Source organism: Stylophora pistillata, chromosome 2 (assembly GCF_964205215.1).
Source record: "Stylophora pistillata chromosome 2, jaStyPist1.2, whole genome shotgun sequence".
Taxonomy (NCBI): domain Eukaryota; kingdom Metazoa; phylum Cnidaria; class Anthozoa; order Scleractinia; family Pocilloporidae; genus Stylophora; species Stylophora pistillata.
In genome coordinates, this window is record NC_142520.1 from 43,401,342 (window position 1) to 43,419,490 (window position 18,149).

The 18,149-nt window shown below is 36.7% G+C and overlaps 2 protein-coding genes across 2 annotated transcripts; one reads left to right on the top strand and one right to left on the bottom strand.

Annotated features, from left to right (window-relative positions):
- Window positions 1–3,136: 3,136 nt before the first annotated feature.
- On the bottom strand, window positions 3,137–7,890 carry LOC148739670 (U11/U12 small nuclear ribonucleoprotein 25 kDa protein-like). Its single transcript, XM_088750073.1, has 4 exons — window positions 7,631–7,890; window positions 6,310–6,415; window positions 5,288–5,362; window positions 3,137–3,879 (listed from the first exon to the last, which is right to left on the bottom strand). The coding sequence occupies exons 1-4, from the start codon at window positions 7,863–7,865 to the stop codon at window positions 3,822–3,824; spliced, it is 474 nt and encodes a 157-aa protein (XP_088606199.1). The 5' UTR covers window positions 7,866–7,890; the 3' UTR covers window positions 3,137–3,821.
- A 34-nt stretch (window positions 7,891–7,924) lies between these two features.
- On the top strand, window positions 7,925–14,418 carry LOC148739671 (FK506-binding protein 2-like). Its single transcript, XM_088750124.1, has 6 exons — window positions 7,925–8,105; window positions 9,861–9,923; window positions 10,744–10,837; window positions 12,741–12,771; window positions 13,284–13,357; window positions 14,213–14,418. The coding sequence occupies exons 1-6, from the start codon at window positions 8,001–8,003 to the stop codon at window positions 14,404–14,406; spliced, it is 561 nt and encodes a 186-aa protein (XP_088606250.1). The 5' UTR covers window positions 7,925–8,000; the 3' UTR covers window positions 14,407–14,418.
- Window positions 14,419–18,149: the final 3,731 nt, after the last annotated feature.

The window sequence follows — 18,149 nt, forward strand, 5'->3', positions numbered from 1 at the left end:
TTTACTACTTCAGTTTAGTGGCTTTCCCTATAAAAAGTAAAATAAAAAGAACTTATGATTTCAGTAAGGTAGGTTATCAAAGTAGAAAAAGTATACAGAGGAAAACTAAAGTGGGAAAAGAAATGCTGCAGAGAAATAACACACTTGATACAGTAGAGAAGGTTGTGGCTATAGATTCATTGTGTTGAATACACTGGTAACCCAGTGTTATCCTTTGTTTGACAATGTCTTTTATAACACAACCAAAGTAAATCGCGTGCTTTGATTGGTCAATTTAGCGTCCCCCATTTGCCCATGGGTGTACGCTAGTGACGTGAGCAAATGCAAAGACTATTTTTCCGCGCGCGCTTGTTTTTTCAGGTCACCTAAGATTTGTTAAATTAAAGGGAACTCTTTAGCTACAATGTATCAATGTTATGTTATAAAACAAATGGTAAACACCACAGCGTACACTATTGAGTTATGGATGCACTTGGGAGGTTTGTTAAGCACTCAAGAAGCTAGAGTCGCTCTCGGCTATCGCCTCGAGCGACTCTTACGCTTCTTTTGTGCTAAGCAACCTCCTGCATGCATCCACAACTCAATAGTGTATGCTGTGGTGTTTACCATTTGTTAATTGCTAGTCATCTTCTGGTCAAGATACTGATACATTACTGTGCCTCACAAAGCCTTACATTTCCCTTTGATTGGCCAGAATTCAACACCTTTGACAGGCACACTTCTGAAATTTTTATCTCAGTCTGCAACACCTCTTTGTAAGGCTTTCCTGTCAGGCCAATCATAAAATCTAAGAAGTCTATAAACCCCTTATCCACTAAGAGTAATGATCAGCATCTGACCTCACATTACAGTATCACTACAGAGTAAAACATCGAAGTCATGAGAATAAAAAAGAATCACCAACTGAAAAACCTCTTGAGTCACTCAGATTGACCAATGCTTTGTTTCAGAGTAATATGGAGTTTTGTATTGAGAACACAGTAAAAGTACTTGTACTAGTGTTAGTGATATTACTGTAATATTACTGAGTGATGTGAAAGTGCTGTTTCTATTAGTAAGACTATTCTACCAGCTTATAAGATACTTGATCAACGAATAAAGATAGAATAGTGGTCAGCAATTGAGGAGTGTGTCTCCACTAAATGAATACACAACACTCATGAAAATCAGAGAAGTGCACATTGTATATGTGAACATTAAGTGGAGTGGGTGGGGGAGGTGGGGTGGGGGAATTTTGATACCATGCCCTATTCACCCTCGATCCATTGTAAACATTGTGGTTGAGTTTATCAATGTATTACTGGTATCCAAAAAGTTGTATTTGAGCCTTCTCACCTATCTTCCGCAGTGCATTTGCCAGATTTCCCTCCGTAGTCCCCGATACCGGCAGATGTCGAAATCCCAGTACCACAGAGTGCTTAGCTTTCCTTATCAAGTCAGCAATTCTCGAGGCTTCGGTGATGAAAATATCGAGAGAGTCCTGATACTCGGAAGTTTTCGACGCTTCTTTCACCAGCTTCTTCTCATCCGCACTCAAAACAAGCGGTGCATTCGTTTTGCTCCTCATTCGAGTAGTTTTGATGAACAAATTCCAACAATTATTGATGAAAAATTCCATCTCCACTCAGCGTCCATTTTATCTTCGAGCAGTACGTGTGCCGCTTAGAGAAGCCGCTGTGAGGTACCATGGTACGAGCCTCGACCCTCGCTTCTGAAAATGAAATACAGGGAAATTTGCAGTCACTGAAACTGCAATTGGCTAGATTGCAGAATAGCCAGCCACTCATTTACATGTCATTGAATAAGAATACTCTATTGCACAATTGTGTTATGGTTCATTCTTCAAAGCCTCCGATACAGGTAAATGAGGTGGCTGGGTATTCTGCAATTGCTCCCTACAATTTGCGAAAAATCCACCTTCTTCCATGCCCAAAGTCATTCCTTGAGATTTTAAAGAACTGTTCATTTGCACGTTTTAGACTACTTGTTCCCAGGTCTACCCCTTACATTTTATATGCCATACAAAGGTCCGATAAAGTTTTCGTTGGGGGTGAGGTGAGATGACAAAATGTGAGTCAGAGAGAGAAGGCATTATCAGTGTAATTGAAAGGCCAACTTAGCAATTAATTTCTTCTGAAAAATGCAAGTCACAACACCACTATGATCTATTCCGGCTCATCCTTGATGTAAAAACCTGTGAAGCTCACGAGTGACGTAAAACAAAGACAATAAAACATTATAAACAATAGCGTACAGCAAAACAATTAATACCTCATGAAACAAAGAAAACCTCGTCAGGTTTTTACACCGAGGATGACCCTCTATTCCAGGCTCTCAATCAGTGAAGATGAGCAAAAGAGCATGAAAGTGGTTTTCAGAACTCTGCCTCCCCCCCCCCCCCTTTTTAACATTCTCCACTGGTTGCACCCCTTGTCCAAGCTTTAGTAACTGCTGTTTTCATCATTTAAATGAATAAAATGACAAAATTTTAAAAATAATGTTATTCCGAGTTACCCAGTAGCATGTTGTCGCATTTACCTGACAGCTCCCTTTTATCATAGTTATGATTTTATCCATTTTAAATCCATTTTAAATCCTGGTGGAAAGAGGCACCACTGACAGTGAGAGTTGAGTGTCTTGCCTGAAAAAATAAATACAGTAGAACCCTGCTGCCCCTAACATGGTTAACTTGAACCTTTCAGTAACTTGAACAAGATCTGCTTAATTCCCTTGACCCCATTGACCACTTTCCTAAATGGCTGCCAGATTAATATTCTTTTGTTTAAATTTAAATTAGCCTTTCTGGCCTCGCTTGAGATAATGTATTATTTTAGATTTTGAACTGGAGAACGAGGTCAGAAAGGCTAATTTAAATTTAAACAAAAGAATAGTAATCCGGCAGCCATTTATGAAAGTGGTCTATATTTAAATCATTTACAGCGAAATGGTACACAGCACAATAGCAGCAGCAGAGTGGAAAATTAATATAATAAATAAATAATTAAGGAATAATTGAGAAATAAAGACAATGACTTAGTCAGAGCTTGGACCCAGTCCATTTGATCTACAGTCCAGCAAACTAATTTCTGCATCTCCCCAAAACATAATTCCAGACACATTGATTTCTGATAGCTCGTTATTAATCATTGATGGTTCACATCCTTTTTTAATGCCATTATGTCACACGGTAATTAATTTTACAAAAGTCTGGGTGAGATTAGACCAAACCAACACTTAATCAATGACCAAAAATCTGTCAAAGTACTTCTCATGAATGCCCAGTTGCTAAATTTTATCATTCACTCATTCATTTCTTATGTACAGTATATCAAATAAAAATAAAAAAAATTAAAAAAATCAATCATTACTACACAAATTGCCAAGAAATTAAGGAGGCTCAGAACTAAATGAACTTGGCTGAGAGTAATACAAAAACAGGATCTTCCCTGCTTTCACCATCTAATACAGTAGTTTAGGAAACTTCTCTCATGAATGACTGCCAATGATGGAATTTGTGGCTATGACCTCAAAAGGGGCCATGCAACATCAGTGAATCTCTGCAGTGTTGAGTCTATTGAACTTCTATATCATCACAATACCAGCTGTGGGCCTTACACGTGTAGCAAGATGTTCTCTACTCTCTCATGGGGGTAGAACAACAACAACAACAAAAATTATTGCATTCTCTGAGATCACTGGGAAACTTTTCGTCTCTCCTGTGAGCCAGAAGGTACATGATAGAGGATGTGATCCCAAATCTGCCGTCCTGCTTTAGACCAGCTGTTCTTCCCATCATCTAAGAATAAATCTTGATGATCAAATTATTTCCTTCGGAGTCTCTTCACAAAAGTAACCTCATCTTTACTTTGAATGCCATAACTGCAAAGAGAAACAAATCTTACACTAAAGGTGATCAAAATTGCTCAGTCACCCAAGCTTTCAAATCTTTCAGGCACACTTTCTTTTTTCTCATTTAGTTTTTATTACATATGTGCAGATTATAATCAAAATTTAAGATATGGGTGAGATATTTCTGCACAGAGAAATGAAGTTATTCATAAGAAAAACAAAACTTCCCTTGAAAAAAAAATACAGTCAGTCTGAATAATTGAATGTATAAAAATTGCAAAATAAATTACATTAATCAATTTTTTCAAAGTGAAATTCTTTAGAAAATGTTTAATAAAAAATAGAAGTTAAGCTCTAAAATACTGAGTCTGCAAACTTATAACTACATGTACATGTCTGCTCTAAAACAAACAGTTCCATTTCTCAATCACAGTCAGAAATAAGAAAAGTTTAAAGCTGCTCAGTTAACAGTTTACATCCTAATATCAGTGAGTAAATTCTTCATAATGTTCTCTTTAACAAATGGTAAACACCACAGCATACACTATTGAGTTCTGGATGCATGTGGGAATTTGCTAAGCATGAAAGAAGCATAAGAGTTGCACAAGGTGATAGCTCAGAGAGTGACTCTAGCTTCTCGAGTGCTTAGCAAACCTCCCAAGTGCATCCATAACTCAATAGTGTATGCTGTGGCATTTACATGTACCATTTGTTTTATAGCATAACATTGAACATTGTAGCAAAAGAGATTTCTTTTATTTAACAAATCTTACATGACCAGAAAAAAACAAGTGTGCGTGGAAAACTAGTCTTTGCATTTGCTCACACCAGAAGTGTACACCCATCGGCAAATGGTGGATGCTGAATTGACCAATCAGAGTGTGCACTTTTCTTTGGTTATGTTATAATTACATTTCCTAGGGAGACATGGAGAATTATTTGAAAAAAACCAAGAGCTTCTTTAGCTGCATGGTGATCATTTCCTTTCTTCTCCATGACCTTAATGTGTGGTTCAGGTCGAGAGATATTGTAAGGAGAAATTAGATGCTAGTCACTCTCATGGGTTAAAGCATTCTATCATAATACATATATCTTATTAACCAAGCATGAGGGCCGTACTTGGAGAATATTGGCCTGAGGTTTTGACAGTACGGACCGAGCGCAGCGAGGTCCGTATGAAAATGACCGAGGGCCAATACTTTTCCAGTATGGTCCTGAGCAAGCTTGGTTAATAAGAGATTTATTATGACTGAAGTTCAAAGGGACACAAGTGCCATATCATTTGCGACCATTTGGGACAGTGCCCAGTCCAATACTGAGAGAATATTGACTGGCAAAAGAGCATTTTGATTGGTTGATTTTAGTTATTGGCCCTCTGACTGCCCGAGTTGTGTAATAATATTAAATAATTCATAACCATTTCTACCCATTGACTTACTACGTGAGTGGTTGATGATCCTCTGTCAGCTTCTGTCCTTCAAATGACAACCAATAGGTTTTCCAAACGTACTTCCTATTAATTATAACTTATATGTATTAAATTTATTACATAAAGATTTGTGTAAAGAAAGATTAACATTTAATTGTTTGTCTCAAATGTTGGCTTTGATACTGATCAGCAGTTATGTTTTTTAATAGTAGGCATCCATGCTTCATGAATTTCAATTTCTGTATCTCTACTGAAGTTTTAGCTTTGCATATACGTAAGTTGAACGGGTCAAGTTAATATTTGTTTTATAGCAACGCTCCCACACACAAAGCGTGCGTGGAGCAGAGCCCCATACCCATGGAATATGGCCAACCTCTTTTTGTTTGGTTGTCAAGTGACTGACCGAGCATATGTGCCTTCAGATTGCATGGGTAGGGTAGGGGACACTATCAAAATGAAGGGAGGGGTGTCTCAGGCAAGTCTTGGCAACTGCACATCTTTTATGTTATCATTAATATTACAAACTTGGGAGCTCTGCTTTTAGGCTTGGCTAAATCTATATATTTAGGCTTTATAACCCTTCGCCACAAGTGTGAGTGTTCCACTATAAAATTCAACAAGTTTTCAAGTAGAAAGCTAAGAGATGAAATGAAAATTAGGGTACGTTGTTTGATTCAATACCAAACAGTGTGTAAAAACATAACAATGTATAGCACACACAAAGTGGTAGACTGATATTTTGATCTTGAAAGTACAGTGTATAAATCTGATTATATCAATCAGAAATATCAAACTATGTAAAAAAATAGGGCCGGTTTTTTTTAGACAAAATTTAGCCTTTGTTTAATTAGACTGTATTCTAAAATATGTTGAATTTGGCTAAATCTCTTACCTCAATGTTTATTTTTGTGGGCAGTGTACAGAGGACAGAAAGCTAGCATTGAAGGAGATATTAATATTAAATGAAAACAACCCCCCTATAGAAAATAGAGTGTAAAATGAACATGATTCAATTTTTTAAATCCACTTACCAGGAGACAACATTTGGGCCTCCTTCCCTAGATAGTTTAAGTGAGATGTGTCTTTGTATTGCCTTCTTTAAGTCATGCACTGTTGCATTTTGGATGACAACAACAGCTGAAGGTGTTTTAAAAAACATATAACATTATAATGTACTCACTGTATACATAGAACCATCAAGTAAATAACATTCTGGGCCCAGGTGTTCAAACACCGATCAGCGCTAACCCAGGGTTCAATTTTAATCCAGGTTTCTATATTTCTCTGTTCAAAAGCTGTTTTAGGATGATTTTCCTGCTTCTTCCCAAAGCATTCAATCATCAAATTGCAGACATGCAGAATTAAACTGAATTTTCTTTTAAAGCTTTCAGATCTGCAATTAAATTTTACACTAACCCTGGGTTTTCTTAACCTGCTTTTGAACAACCTGGCCCTGTTCTTTTGGCTTTCATCTCTGTCCATCAGAGTTCCCTCAAGAGTTAATGATATTTCATAATTATTCACCAAAGTAGAGTTGAATAGTGGAGGGTATGAACCAATCTGCAAAGGGATGAGGTATTAATGCCCACCAATGTCACTGACACTGGGGTGAAAAATTGTTTTTAATTAGTATAGAAACCACGTACAAAACAAAAATGTAGTTTATCTCAGTCAGTATACCAAAATGTGGTTGCATAAGACCCACTTGACATGCAATTTTGTCTCTTCGCTGTTCTGAGGTGAATGGTACTTGGTAATCAATTTTGATTTAGCCAGTCAGAGTACAAGAAAGGCACTTTTCACTTGATTGTATAGCACAGGTGTATCTACTAACTATAAGAAATTATTGGGTGAGGTTAGGTATGATATAATGATTTATCAAAACCCAGGTCTGAGTTGCCAGCCAAAGCCAAACGGTGAGGCAGATAACACAGACACAAGGTTTGGCAATTGATTAAATCATGCGAAAACCCAATTCAATAATCGTTTTAATCATACAATGTACATTATCTACAAAAAAAGGGACTTCTATAAGTTTGCAAAAGTTTGAGAACATTACACTGGCGAGGGTCTTGTAAACTAAGCAGAACTTGCTCAACATGCTGCCTATAATATCTGCTGTAGATATTGGGTTATCGTGTCAACTTCGTATGTTATTGTATATTGATTGAATGCTTCTCGACCAATTAAATTTTTCATGGTAAGTCTAATATATAATAATATTTTCCTAATTAAAGTAATTTATTTTGATATTCTTAACCTATTTCTCTATCAACAATTAATTGAGTAGGCAGCTACAGTTGTTTCACAATTAAAAATTCTACGTTAGAAAACATTTGAGGTTCTTCTTACGTAGCAAAGTGCCTTGTTCATCTTGCTGACGAACGTTCACAACAATAGCGCGGCCATGTTCCAGTGCAATCTGCGAGTTCACTTCATCGAGAGTTGGTTCATTTGGCAATCCAATAAGCAGTGGATCTCCCATTATCTTTCCTAGTTGTTCAGTGAAGAGAGCCATCACTTCTGGATGCGATAGAGAGTCAATCTTTTTCTCCAATTCTTCTAGACTCCCTAAATCGTCCGCCATATTGACTTGAGATTCATTCCCAGGTTTTCTCGAGGTTCCAATCAGAGAGGTACGCCTGCCTCTTTTTGCCGCGGTTAGATTACGGCCAACATTCATTTACTCCCACAGATAACGTAAATTGGATATTGATCTCAAATGGAGAACAACTTAAGATTACTATTCTGTAGTCTTTTCCTTTTCCTTTTATGTGAGTATGCCTCTGGAGCCAAAAAGAAGAAGGATTTAGAGACAATTGTTGAGGTATGTGAACCAATGTGAACCTCGGATAAACTACTTGCGCTTAAATGGCTGCAGGTAATATTTCTTTGAGACAATGCCAATTTCTGAAATTTTATGAGTTTTGACCCGAATTTGGATTTCAGCTTGTCTTCGAAAAATTAATTATCTCTAAGGTCTGTAAAGTTGGCATTATTTGTGGGAAATTTCAAGGAATTTGTCGCGATTACCTGCTTGCGCGGGTTTTGTTATGCAGTCGAGAAAACTATAGTCTAAAAGCTCAAGTTCTCAAACATGGCATGTATACAGGAGGACTCTGGTGAATTTTAGAGCAAAATATGTTGTGGCGAAAATGAATTGATATACGTTTGGTTAGCCAAAAGTGGTTGAGGCTGAACTTTGTTGTTCAAATATCGATAAGACTGTAAGTTGTAATCTATTGTCTTTTCCAGTTATTTCTGCGGTGATACGAACGAGCGAGATTAATCCTTCGCGGGTCAAAGGCTCTAAAATATCACGCGATCTCTCTTTTTTTTTTTTTTTTTTTAATCCTTTACGCGGTATTAGCTTTATCGTTACTCAAAATAACGTTTTTCCGAGCGTTTCTGTTGGAGAAACAGTAGAAAATTAAATTATGAAGAATATTTTTTTCTGTTTTATACAAATAAAATACAATTGTAGTCTGGGTTATTTATGTAGGAGTGTCACGACAGGTGTTCTAAAGTAATGCTGGGAAATTAATAATTTATTACGAATCTTGCCTCCAGGCAGCAGTGATTTTAATATCTTGGGTTTGATAATCTAATTTGCATGAAATATTATTTGTGAGGAAAGAAAAACATTAAGATCTTATCAGAAATTTATGGAGTGTTCTTTGATAGAAGGGTGCAACTGGTTCACAAGTGATACATACAATGTAACTCATACATTGTAACAATGAAACATATTCTCAACATGTACCAATAAAATAAGCACAAGATTTTAATTTTAATATCTAGCAGGAACAAATAAATTATGGTTAAATTGTGCCTAATAGAAAAGCAATTACCTGACAATGTTTATATTGTTGAATTGAGACCTATATAGACACCAAAGTGGAACAAAGGGGGAAACCTTACAGTCTCATTCCAAAGTCTCATTCACAGTTTTATTGGAAATATAATATCAGCAGACTAAATGTGTTCTCAAAATCTAAAAAAAAATATAGTACACTCAGGCCACCAAAATTTTAGCAAGAAAATAAATTATGTACAGTATGTGCTGTAACCTGAATTTTCTCTGATATGTGATGGCTCTCAATTCACTATTTTATTGCCAAATTTGGAAACTGATGATTGAGGGATATGATTTAGATTGTGTCAAATTAGGTGAGTATTGTAAATATAACTGAGGTGTCAAAATCAAATTCAAGTGATTAGGTGAAGAGATTATAAACATTCTCTCGTAGGTCTTCACAGAAAGTTATTTAATTTGTCAAATTAGGGAAGCTTCCATACTTACCTGTAAATAATGCAAAAAAAAAAAAAAGAAGATGATCAAGAAGTCTTAAGAAAATTATGAAGAAGTCTGGGATTTTCATTTGTTATTTTACTTTAGGTGCTGCCACTAGAGCTGGTAAAAATGTGGTCATGATCTGACTGCACTTGCTGGCTAGTATCAGAAATCTCTTGTTTGTTGCACTCACTCGTTCAATATCCCATACAACCAACTTGTGTGTGTCAATACCATATAGACTATCTTTCCATGAAGTATTCTATATGCATGATCTTTCTATTTCAGTACAAGCCTGCTACCTGTGAGGACAAAGCAGATAATGGTGACATTGTGTCTGTTCACTATACAGTATGTACATGTATAATTATTGTCTGCTTCTCAATTAAAAGAGGGGTCAATAGAAATTCCTATGAGAAGGATGTTCTCACATGCTTACATTTTTGAAGGAAAAGTTTGAACCAAAAAAAACAGAGAATATTGGGAAGGGGGGGGGGGGAGGGGAAGGCTTGGTGAATAAAAACCAAAATGCCTTCTGTTATTTTGTTGAACAAGACATTTTGCTTGAAAGTACAAAGAGAGCCCAGAAAAGAGTATGGTTAGAGCCATACACTACATGCCTTTCTTCCTATTGCCATCTTTCACTGAAGGGCAGGAAAAATGAATTTAAGTATCACGAATGGTAATTTAGGGTAAACTTGGTGATAAGGGTTCTGTACTCACCCTTTTCTTGCCCCATCACTTTTTGCCTTAAAAAAAAGCATTAACCAAATAATACAAAATAGACTAAAAATAAACAAACAAAACAAAGCAATACAAAGGAAAAGACAAATCTGGTCCTTGTCCTGGCTGTTAAGAACAGATATATTTCACATCCCTTCCCAATCACATCCAAGTCTCTCAGCCATCACTTTAAAAGATCATGGAAGACAAATTAAATAATCACGAGGGTTCCAAGCTGTCATTAATGGATAGATTTTGCCATCTCTACCCTGTACTTTTTCATCGTCACTTCAAAAGACTGCCTTATGAAAAAAAAAAAAAAATCAAGCAAAGTAAACAAACTGCCAAAACAACAATAAGTAATGAACAAACCTGATCTCAGTTCATATGAAAGATGTTGCTGTCATAAATGTATGGATTTCCTTATTTTCTTAATGAACTCTTGTAGGGTACACTGGAGAATGGACAAATGTTTGACTCATCTCTAGCAAAAGGAAGAGAACCACTTGAGTTCCAGTTGGGCAAAGGGAAGGTTATCAAAGGTAACTTCCTGTTGGTCTTTTTGATTATTTAGCTATATTAGTAAGAGAAATTTCATTTTGGTGTTGTAAAATTATCTTGATAAAGCCAAAGTTGTTGCTCAATTGCTAACCAGAGCAAAACTAAACTCCTGAAGGAGCTAATGAGAACTCAATGTAACAACAAACAAATTGTGTGAAGCGTGAGAACCACTCAAGTGAGCATTGGTGGTAAATGTTTTCTTTTTAATCTGATTGGTTGACTCAGTAGACAGAGTTAGTTTTCTTAAATGACCAATCACATAGCAAAGTGAAGGAAAACTTCAGTCTGTAACCTTGGTTACTGTCAATACTAACATATAGTCGAATGAAAATTACACTAATTGAAGTATTCCTTTGACTTCTAATAAATTATGTGAATTTTTTAGCTACTAAGAATGATGTACATCCATGGGATTTAGTGAGGTGTAAAACTTATAAAGAAAAAAACATTTAAAGCCAGACTAGTAAACAATATTTTTTGGAGGACATGCTGATCTCCTCCCTATGTAAGCAAAGACGAGGGATGATGTTAAGATCAAGGGTGGACATCAAATTGTGACAACATCACTGTTTATCTCGGGTGGGATAGGGCATCGTACATTCTAACTTTATTTTTGGTAAAAACTGGTTAGATATTTTAATATGCAGGTTACATTGTACATTTTTGAAGAAACACCATAAATATGCAAAATGTGTCTTAGAGGTATTTCCTTTTTAGTATCCATGTTTTTTTCGACATTATTATCTAGTGGGTTGCTCTGCATGAATGAATGAATGAATGAATTCCTTATTTATATTGCACCTTTTCTATACAATATTCAAAGGCGCTGAGTACCCTCCATCAATTTGATAGACATTACAGAAAGATAGACCACAACACTGGGCACTACATGCCTTACTCTTTTCGAACAGTGTGTGGGTTCTTTAACGTCCCACAATTTTTTTTTATCACATACAAGGGCTTGTAAGACGGGACCTCCATTTATCGTCCCTATCCGAGAAGACTAGAAAGTCTAACCATTTGCAGATATTATTGCAAAGGCAGCACTTTCTTCTGAGTTATTTAAAGACCCTGAGTGTTGGTCTTGCCGGATTTAAACTCACGACATCCTGCACAACAGTCTGGCGCTCTACCAATTGAGCTAACTGGAAGGCGGTCTGCGTGCATGTTTGATGCTTTCAAGATGTCTATTTTCTAATTGAAGATTCCAGTCTAGTAAGCCAATTAGCCAAATATACTGGGACTAACTTAAAGTAACTTTGATTACATTTGTTTGACCTTTGAATTGTTAGTTTTGTTACTTAACAAATGAATGTAATTTATTCTGCACCATTGAAATTACTTGAGTGCTGTTGTTACAGTTAAATTTTAAATGATATTGATAGAGGTTAGTCTACCAGTCATTTGCATCTCAAGCTTTTCCATTTTTGGTGCCCTGGTTTAAATTTAAAACCACCTCAATTTACAAATCTGGTCCAGTTGTTGCATGTTCAACCATTTACCCATTGGGTACCTATTTTTCAATAACTTAAAGGTTTCAGTGTATCTTAATTCATTCAAGTGTGCTAGTTAATTTGACTACATTAGGACCCTTTGTGATATCTAACCTGGCCTCAGATGAGCATCATTTAAAATAAAAAGTAAATTGTATTTACTGTGGTTAAGTGCAGGCAGAGATAACTTCCATTATTATGACCTCTTCTACTGTCTGGTTAAAATTCACTAGTTAAAGCTCTTTTAAGATTTCCCCATTCTTGATCTCATGTAAACAATACCAGAAAGCTCACCAGTTGACGAGTAACTGCCACTTTAACTTTATCACTCACTGGTATTTCTTTATCTTTTGATTTTATTTATTTATTTATTTATTTATTTTTTTAACAGGTTGGGAGATGGGTATAAAAGGAATGTGCATTGGGTAAGTTTTAGAAACGCTATGTAATTAAAACAACACCAATAACAAAGTTGGAAGATTTTCTTTTTTCAGCAGACAGTACCATTAAGCAGTAGACTTGTTCTAGACTGGAGCTTTGCAGAATTTCCTGAAGTGAAAGAAAAATAGTAGCTTAAAATTTTACTTCTATAAACAACAAATTGGGGTGCAAAAAATTGTGCCTGGAGATGGGTACAGGAGCCATTAGTGGCTCCTGGTCGGTACTATTTTCAAGTTCTGTTCATTTAAAATAAATTATTTGCAAACATAACTGATAATAAGATTGGCGACTAGCAGCTGCTACTCAAACTCACTTTGAACCTAACAGCCTTACCATAAATGACTTTCTCTCCCTCCTTTTTTTTTTGTATAGTCTACAAATAAGTTCAAAATCCCTTTTCGGGTCACCATTTTTGTGGCTCCCTGCAGTGAGTTTACAGAAGCAGTGCTCAGACTATTTTGCAATAGTATACACTTCTGTTATTTTTATTTTGCGGAGAAAAAAGAAAATTGATCATCCCTCCTCACCTAGGGTATGGAGCTCGTGGAATTCAGAATGTTATTCCTCGTGAGTAAATGTTGATTATATTTATGACCATGGAAGGCATAAGGTGGTCAATAAGGACAGAAAATCTCCTGAGCACTTGTGCAACTCCTGATTTATGGCACAAGTGTTTTTCTGGAAGTTTTCTTAATTGAACTTGGGTGACCGAAATTTTAAAACCTTTCAAAACGTGAATGGCCATTAATCACCAAATGGAAAAGTACTTTGTAGGATCATTTATTTATTATTATTTATTATATTTATCATTAAATTCACTTTTCAACTCTCTTTGGTACTTCTTTGGTACACATTACTTAGAAAACTTTTCATGGGTTGGAAAATGCTCATGTTTTCTTTGATTTGGTAGTTTCATGAAACAATTGTGGAAGATCAACGAAGTTAGTGTTTTTCGGAATATTGTATAACTTAGCATTGTTTGTTTATCTGATTCTGAGCGAGTGCAATTCGTAAATTTCATATTGCAATCTATAACTTACTTTAGTTTGTCACTGACGAACCACGAACGGGATATGTGTTGAGTATGTAGAAAAAAGAGGAAAAAAGGCCAAAAAGAGAAAAAATTCCTATCTTCTCATTATAACATAGACAGAGAATGGTCAAGAAGCCTTATATTTTTGCTCTCTCGGCAAGATTTCCGCACAGCCCCATTGTTTATTACGCGTGCAGTTCTTGGATATAAAGAAAGCAATGGCGGAAGCAATTGATCGCGTTTGAGACATAGACCTTGTTTTAGAATAGTATGAGTTAAATTATACCGAAATCTACTCGCTAATAATGATACTATTATCATATTACAGTACGTTATTGAATTAACAGAAAATCCTAACATTTTCCTATTTTTGTTTTATTCACACATAGCCAACTCTGTACTGATTTTTACAACCGAGCTCATGTCTATTAAGAGGAAGTCGCTGTTCGATCCAAATTTACTTCTGCAAATAGGATTTTGGCTGGTCCTGGCTGGAGTGATTTTGTACTATCTGTATAGAAAGGCATCTAAGGAATCTGGCAAGCCTGAAACAAAGTCGAGCAAGAAAAATAAAAAGAAATGATAAAACTGTAAACTGTTCAATATTATATGGCGTTACAGTGAAGCCCCTTATTCACCTGCAGATGGCTATAACACGGTTCTACTTCGCCTCCTTTCCGCAACTTTTCATGCGCAACGCTTGATTTAGCTCGTGGATCACTCCTGGAGCAATCGGCGCGGACACCAGAACGTAACTCGATTAACTCGATTGGTGATTAAAAAGAGAAAAGGTGACAAGGAATCCCATAAGTTAGGGCTGTAATTAAGGCCAGATCCTCCATAAACTGAGCAATTTTTTAGCGAGTAGATATGAGTTTATATTAAAGTTCAGATATAAAACGCGCTGTCATTGGTTGGAAGGGCGTGCTCAATTAGGGTTTATAGTTCTGCATCCTTGACCTACATCATAAATAGATATTTAACTACCGGTATTTTTCCTTATGATTGGAAGGTAGCCAGAGTCACTCCTATTTACAAGGATGATATCAAATACTTATGATGCACGATCCTCGCAGTAGATAGCGCTATTTGTGCAATAGCGAAAATCAGACCTGAAAAAAATCAGGCCTCTATGGGACTCGAACCACTGACCTCTGCGATACTAGTGCAGCGCTCTACCAATTGAGCTAACAAGCCAACTGGGAGCAGGCCGTGCAAGCCGGCCTGCTCCCATTTGGCTTGTTAGCTCAATTGGAGCTCGGGTATTTGCCTCTCGAGCTCAGATATTTGCCTCTCGGGCAAATATCTGTTTTACGAACATCAAATTTCCGCGGGGCAACCATCGGCCGATAGTTCCTAGACAGAAACACTCTAGTGTTGAAAGAGAACATGGAGTTAAAGCTGTGGAGCTATCTGCCAGTTTGTAACATGGCGGACCAAATCCCAAATTTTTCTCTTGGGTTTTTATTCGACCCAGATGTCCTTTACGACCTAGACGACGAAGAGAAAACGAGCTATTAGCGTCGATCGATTTAGAGGCTACTGTCAATAATAGTGCGACCTACCCGTTAGTTAGTTATGAAAAAAATGAGCCAGGCGGCAACTCAACAAGTAAAGATTTGAAAACATGTCAAGTGCCGCAATAGACGACATATTACGAGAGCAAAAACACAGAAAACCAAACAATCCGCCAAATGGGCTATCCGAGTTTTCGAAGGTGAGTTCTTTTGTTGCAAAAATGTAATAAATACAATATGACAACCTCGAATAGAGTGGGCGCACACACGCTTTTAACCAACAACTACAACTTCTTCTCGCAAATAAACATCAAAACAGATAAAAATCTTTTTTTTCTTTTTTTTTTTTCATGTGACACCCGTTTTTGTCGTTTTTTTAATATTTTGGTGCAGTGAAAAAAAAAAAAAAGGGGCCAAGAACCTCTACGAAATGAACAAAAAAGAGCTTGACCTAAATCTCCGCTAAATTTACACAGAAGCACAAACAAAAGATGGTACATTGTATTCAAGGTCATCCCTTCTCGGATTGCGAAGTACAATTGAAAGATACCTCAGCAATCCACCCTTTAACAGGGATGTCTCCATTTCAAATCAAGGCACAGATTTCTAAGGGAAGACGACAAAACGCGGAGCCCTACTCCATGGAGTACCCTATGGAGTACCTAAATGAAGTACCCCTAAAAATCATGTATTGGTAGAATAAAAATCCTTCATAAACATGGTAAATCGTATAAGTGTACATGTTTTTAGTAAATACATTTCGAGCTTTCCCGCTCTCCGATTGTCACAGTTCAATACGTGCCAATTTTTGAGGGATAGGGGGGGCTCTCAGTCTAAAAGGTTCCTCCATTTTGGTTTTAGCGCTGTGTAATGAGTCCTTTGACCGGAAGAAAAAAAAAACTCCATATCATGAACAAAACAGACTGTTTCGAGTTCTGCACGAGGTAAAATATTTAAACTTACTACATTTTCCAAATCAACTGCCCACTGTTGGATTACTTGCTGACCCATCGGTGTTTTTATTTTTTGTTTCTTTGCATTTCTCAATTTTATTACGCTACAAATAGAAGGGCGAAGAGAAGTGGAAGTTCAAACACACGAATTAATTTTTTCAAGTCCTAGCTTTTATCTTCATCGCTTCACGCAATTAAGAAACCCATGAGGCCTTTTTTTAATAGATTGAACGCCACACCTCTTAGAGACGCCCTACCTGAACAGGTATTTTGAAGACGAAATACCCGCTGCCGAATGAAGGATGACCGTACTTTTGGCCTATTGAAGATCATAAAAATAGATGGTACTCGGCCTATCAAAGAAAATGTTCATAAATTACATTTAAGGCTGGTTTTCACTTGCGACGGAGTCGTAGTCGGAGTCGTAATCAGAAGCGTGGAGCGATACGATCTGGTGAAAATCAAACCGACGGAGTCGGAAGCAGAACACCGATTCTGCCTATGACTCCGTCGATTACGATCTTGTGAAAACTGCATTGTCGGAGTCGGAAGCAGAAGCGGAAGAATAAACCAATCACAATGCTCGATTCCATCTTTCCAAAGTGCACAAATAGCCGTAACAAATTTAAACGTCCGAGCCTGACTGTAAAATTACGAAATTAAAAATTAAAATACTCGAAAAAGTGAATCTACCGAAAGTACAATTCACGATCACCAAGTCGTAATTCGCTGACGAGGTTAGCGTACTCTTCCTAAGCCTCTCGACGTCGATAGATATCACGAAGTCAAAATTTCTTTCTCTTTCGAACGATATTATTCCTGTATTGTCTCTGCCTGCGCAAAATAATGATTAATAAGAGCCAAAGTTGGTATTCGTTCGCCATGTTGTCTTTGGCGCCAAATTTGTAATTTCGCGGGCCTGGAATTGAGCATTGAGATTGGTTTATTCTTCCGCTTCCGCTTCCGACTCAGACAAAGCGGTTTTCACTAGATCGTAAGCGACGGAGTCATAAGCGGGATCGGAAGAAAAGGGAAACGTTCTGATTCTTCTGGCTTCGATTCCGTCGAGCTTATGACTCCGCTTACGACTCCGTTTTTCGATTTTCACTAGGTCATAAGCGCCCTTAAGGCTGGTTTTCATAAGCGACGGAGTCGGAGTCGGAGTCGTAAGAGCGCTTATGACCAAGTGAAAATGAAAAACGGACTCGTAAGCAACGATTTAATTTAACTCTTTAAGATGGACGCGTGGCTTGAACGAATTGAACGAAATACGTGATAAAAATTTTTGTCTTTTACCTTTGTATTTATTTAAAACAACAATTAACAACAGCTGTAAAAATCTTTACCTCTGCGTGGATTAATTCTCTTCTGCCTATGCGGATAAATGCGATCAGTGTTTAACAGAGTAAAGGGACAATCAACATTCAGGTACTAAACATAAGAGCTTTGTTACTTTCAGTTATTTTCCTATATATTAGTTTAATTCAATTCCCTCTCGCTCCCTGTACTTTAGAAAAATTAGATTTGAAAGCAATAGGCATTTTTTTGGTTGATGATAAATAATCTTCTTTGGTTGCACAGATGTCGAGGCTTTTGATAAATTTATCACAATATTTATTCCGAACTATTCTATCTCCCGTAATTATTCTGTAATTCAAATGCATGGTTTGCATTTTTTTCTTATTGTTTGTGATTCTCGTGTTATTCCTATGATGCATATTACGCGTTTTCTGCGAAACAGAGACACTGAATAACTGAAACATGAATATTTTCTTTCATCACTTTTTATTATTTCTGAAAATTAAATTTTTCCTCACCAAAGCCGGTATATTTTCAGCAATAAAAATAGTAAAAGT

Bases quoted from the DNA above. Each gene is read 5' to 3' on its own strand.
- LOC148739670 (XM_088750073.1), bottom strand. From the start codon at position 7,865: ATGGCGGACGATTTAGGGAGTCTAGAAGAATTGGAGAAAAAGATTGAC. The intron at 6,416-7,630 runs GTAAGAAGAACC...AAACACCTTCAG, and splicing joins TGAACAAGGCACTTTGCTAC to CTGTTGTTGTCATCCAAAAT. The intron at 5,363-6,309 runs GTAAGTGGATTT...TATAATTAATAG, and splicing joins GGCCCAAATGTTGTCTCCTG to GAAGTACGTTTGGAAAACCT.
- LOC148739671 (XM_088750124.1), top strand. From the start codon at position 8,001: ATGGAGAACAACTTAAGATTACTATTCTGTAGTCTTTTCCTTTTCCTT. The intron at 10,838-12,740 runs GTAACTTCCTGT...TTTTTTTAACAG, and splicing joins CAAAGGGAAGGTTATCAAAG to GTTGGGAGATGGGTATAAAA. The intron at 12,772-13,283 runs TGGGTAAGTTTT...ATTTTTATTTTG, and splicing joins GGTATAAAAGGAATGTGCAT to CGGAGAAAAAAGAAAATTGA.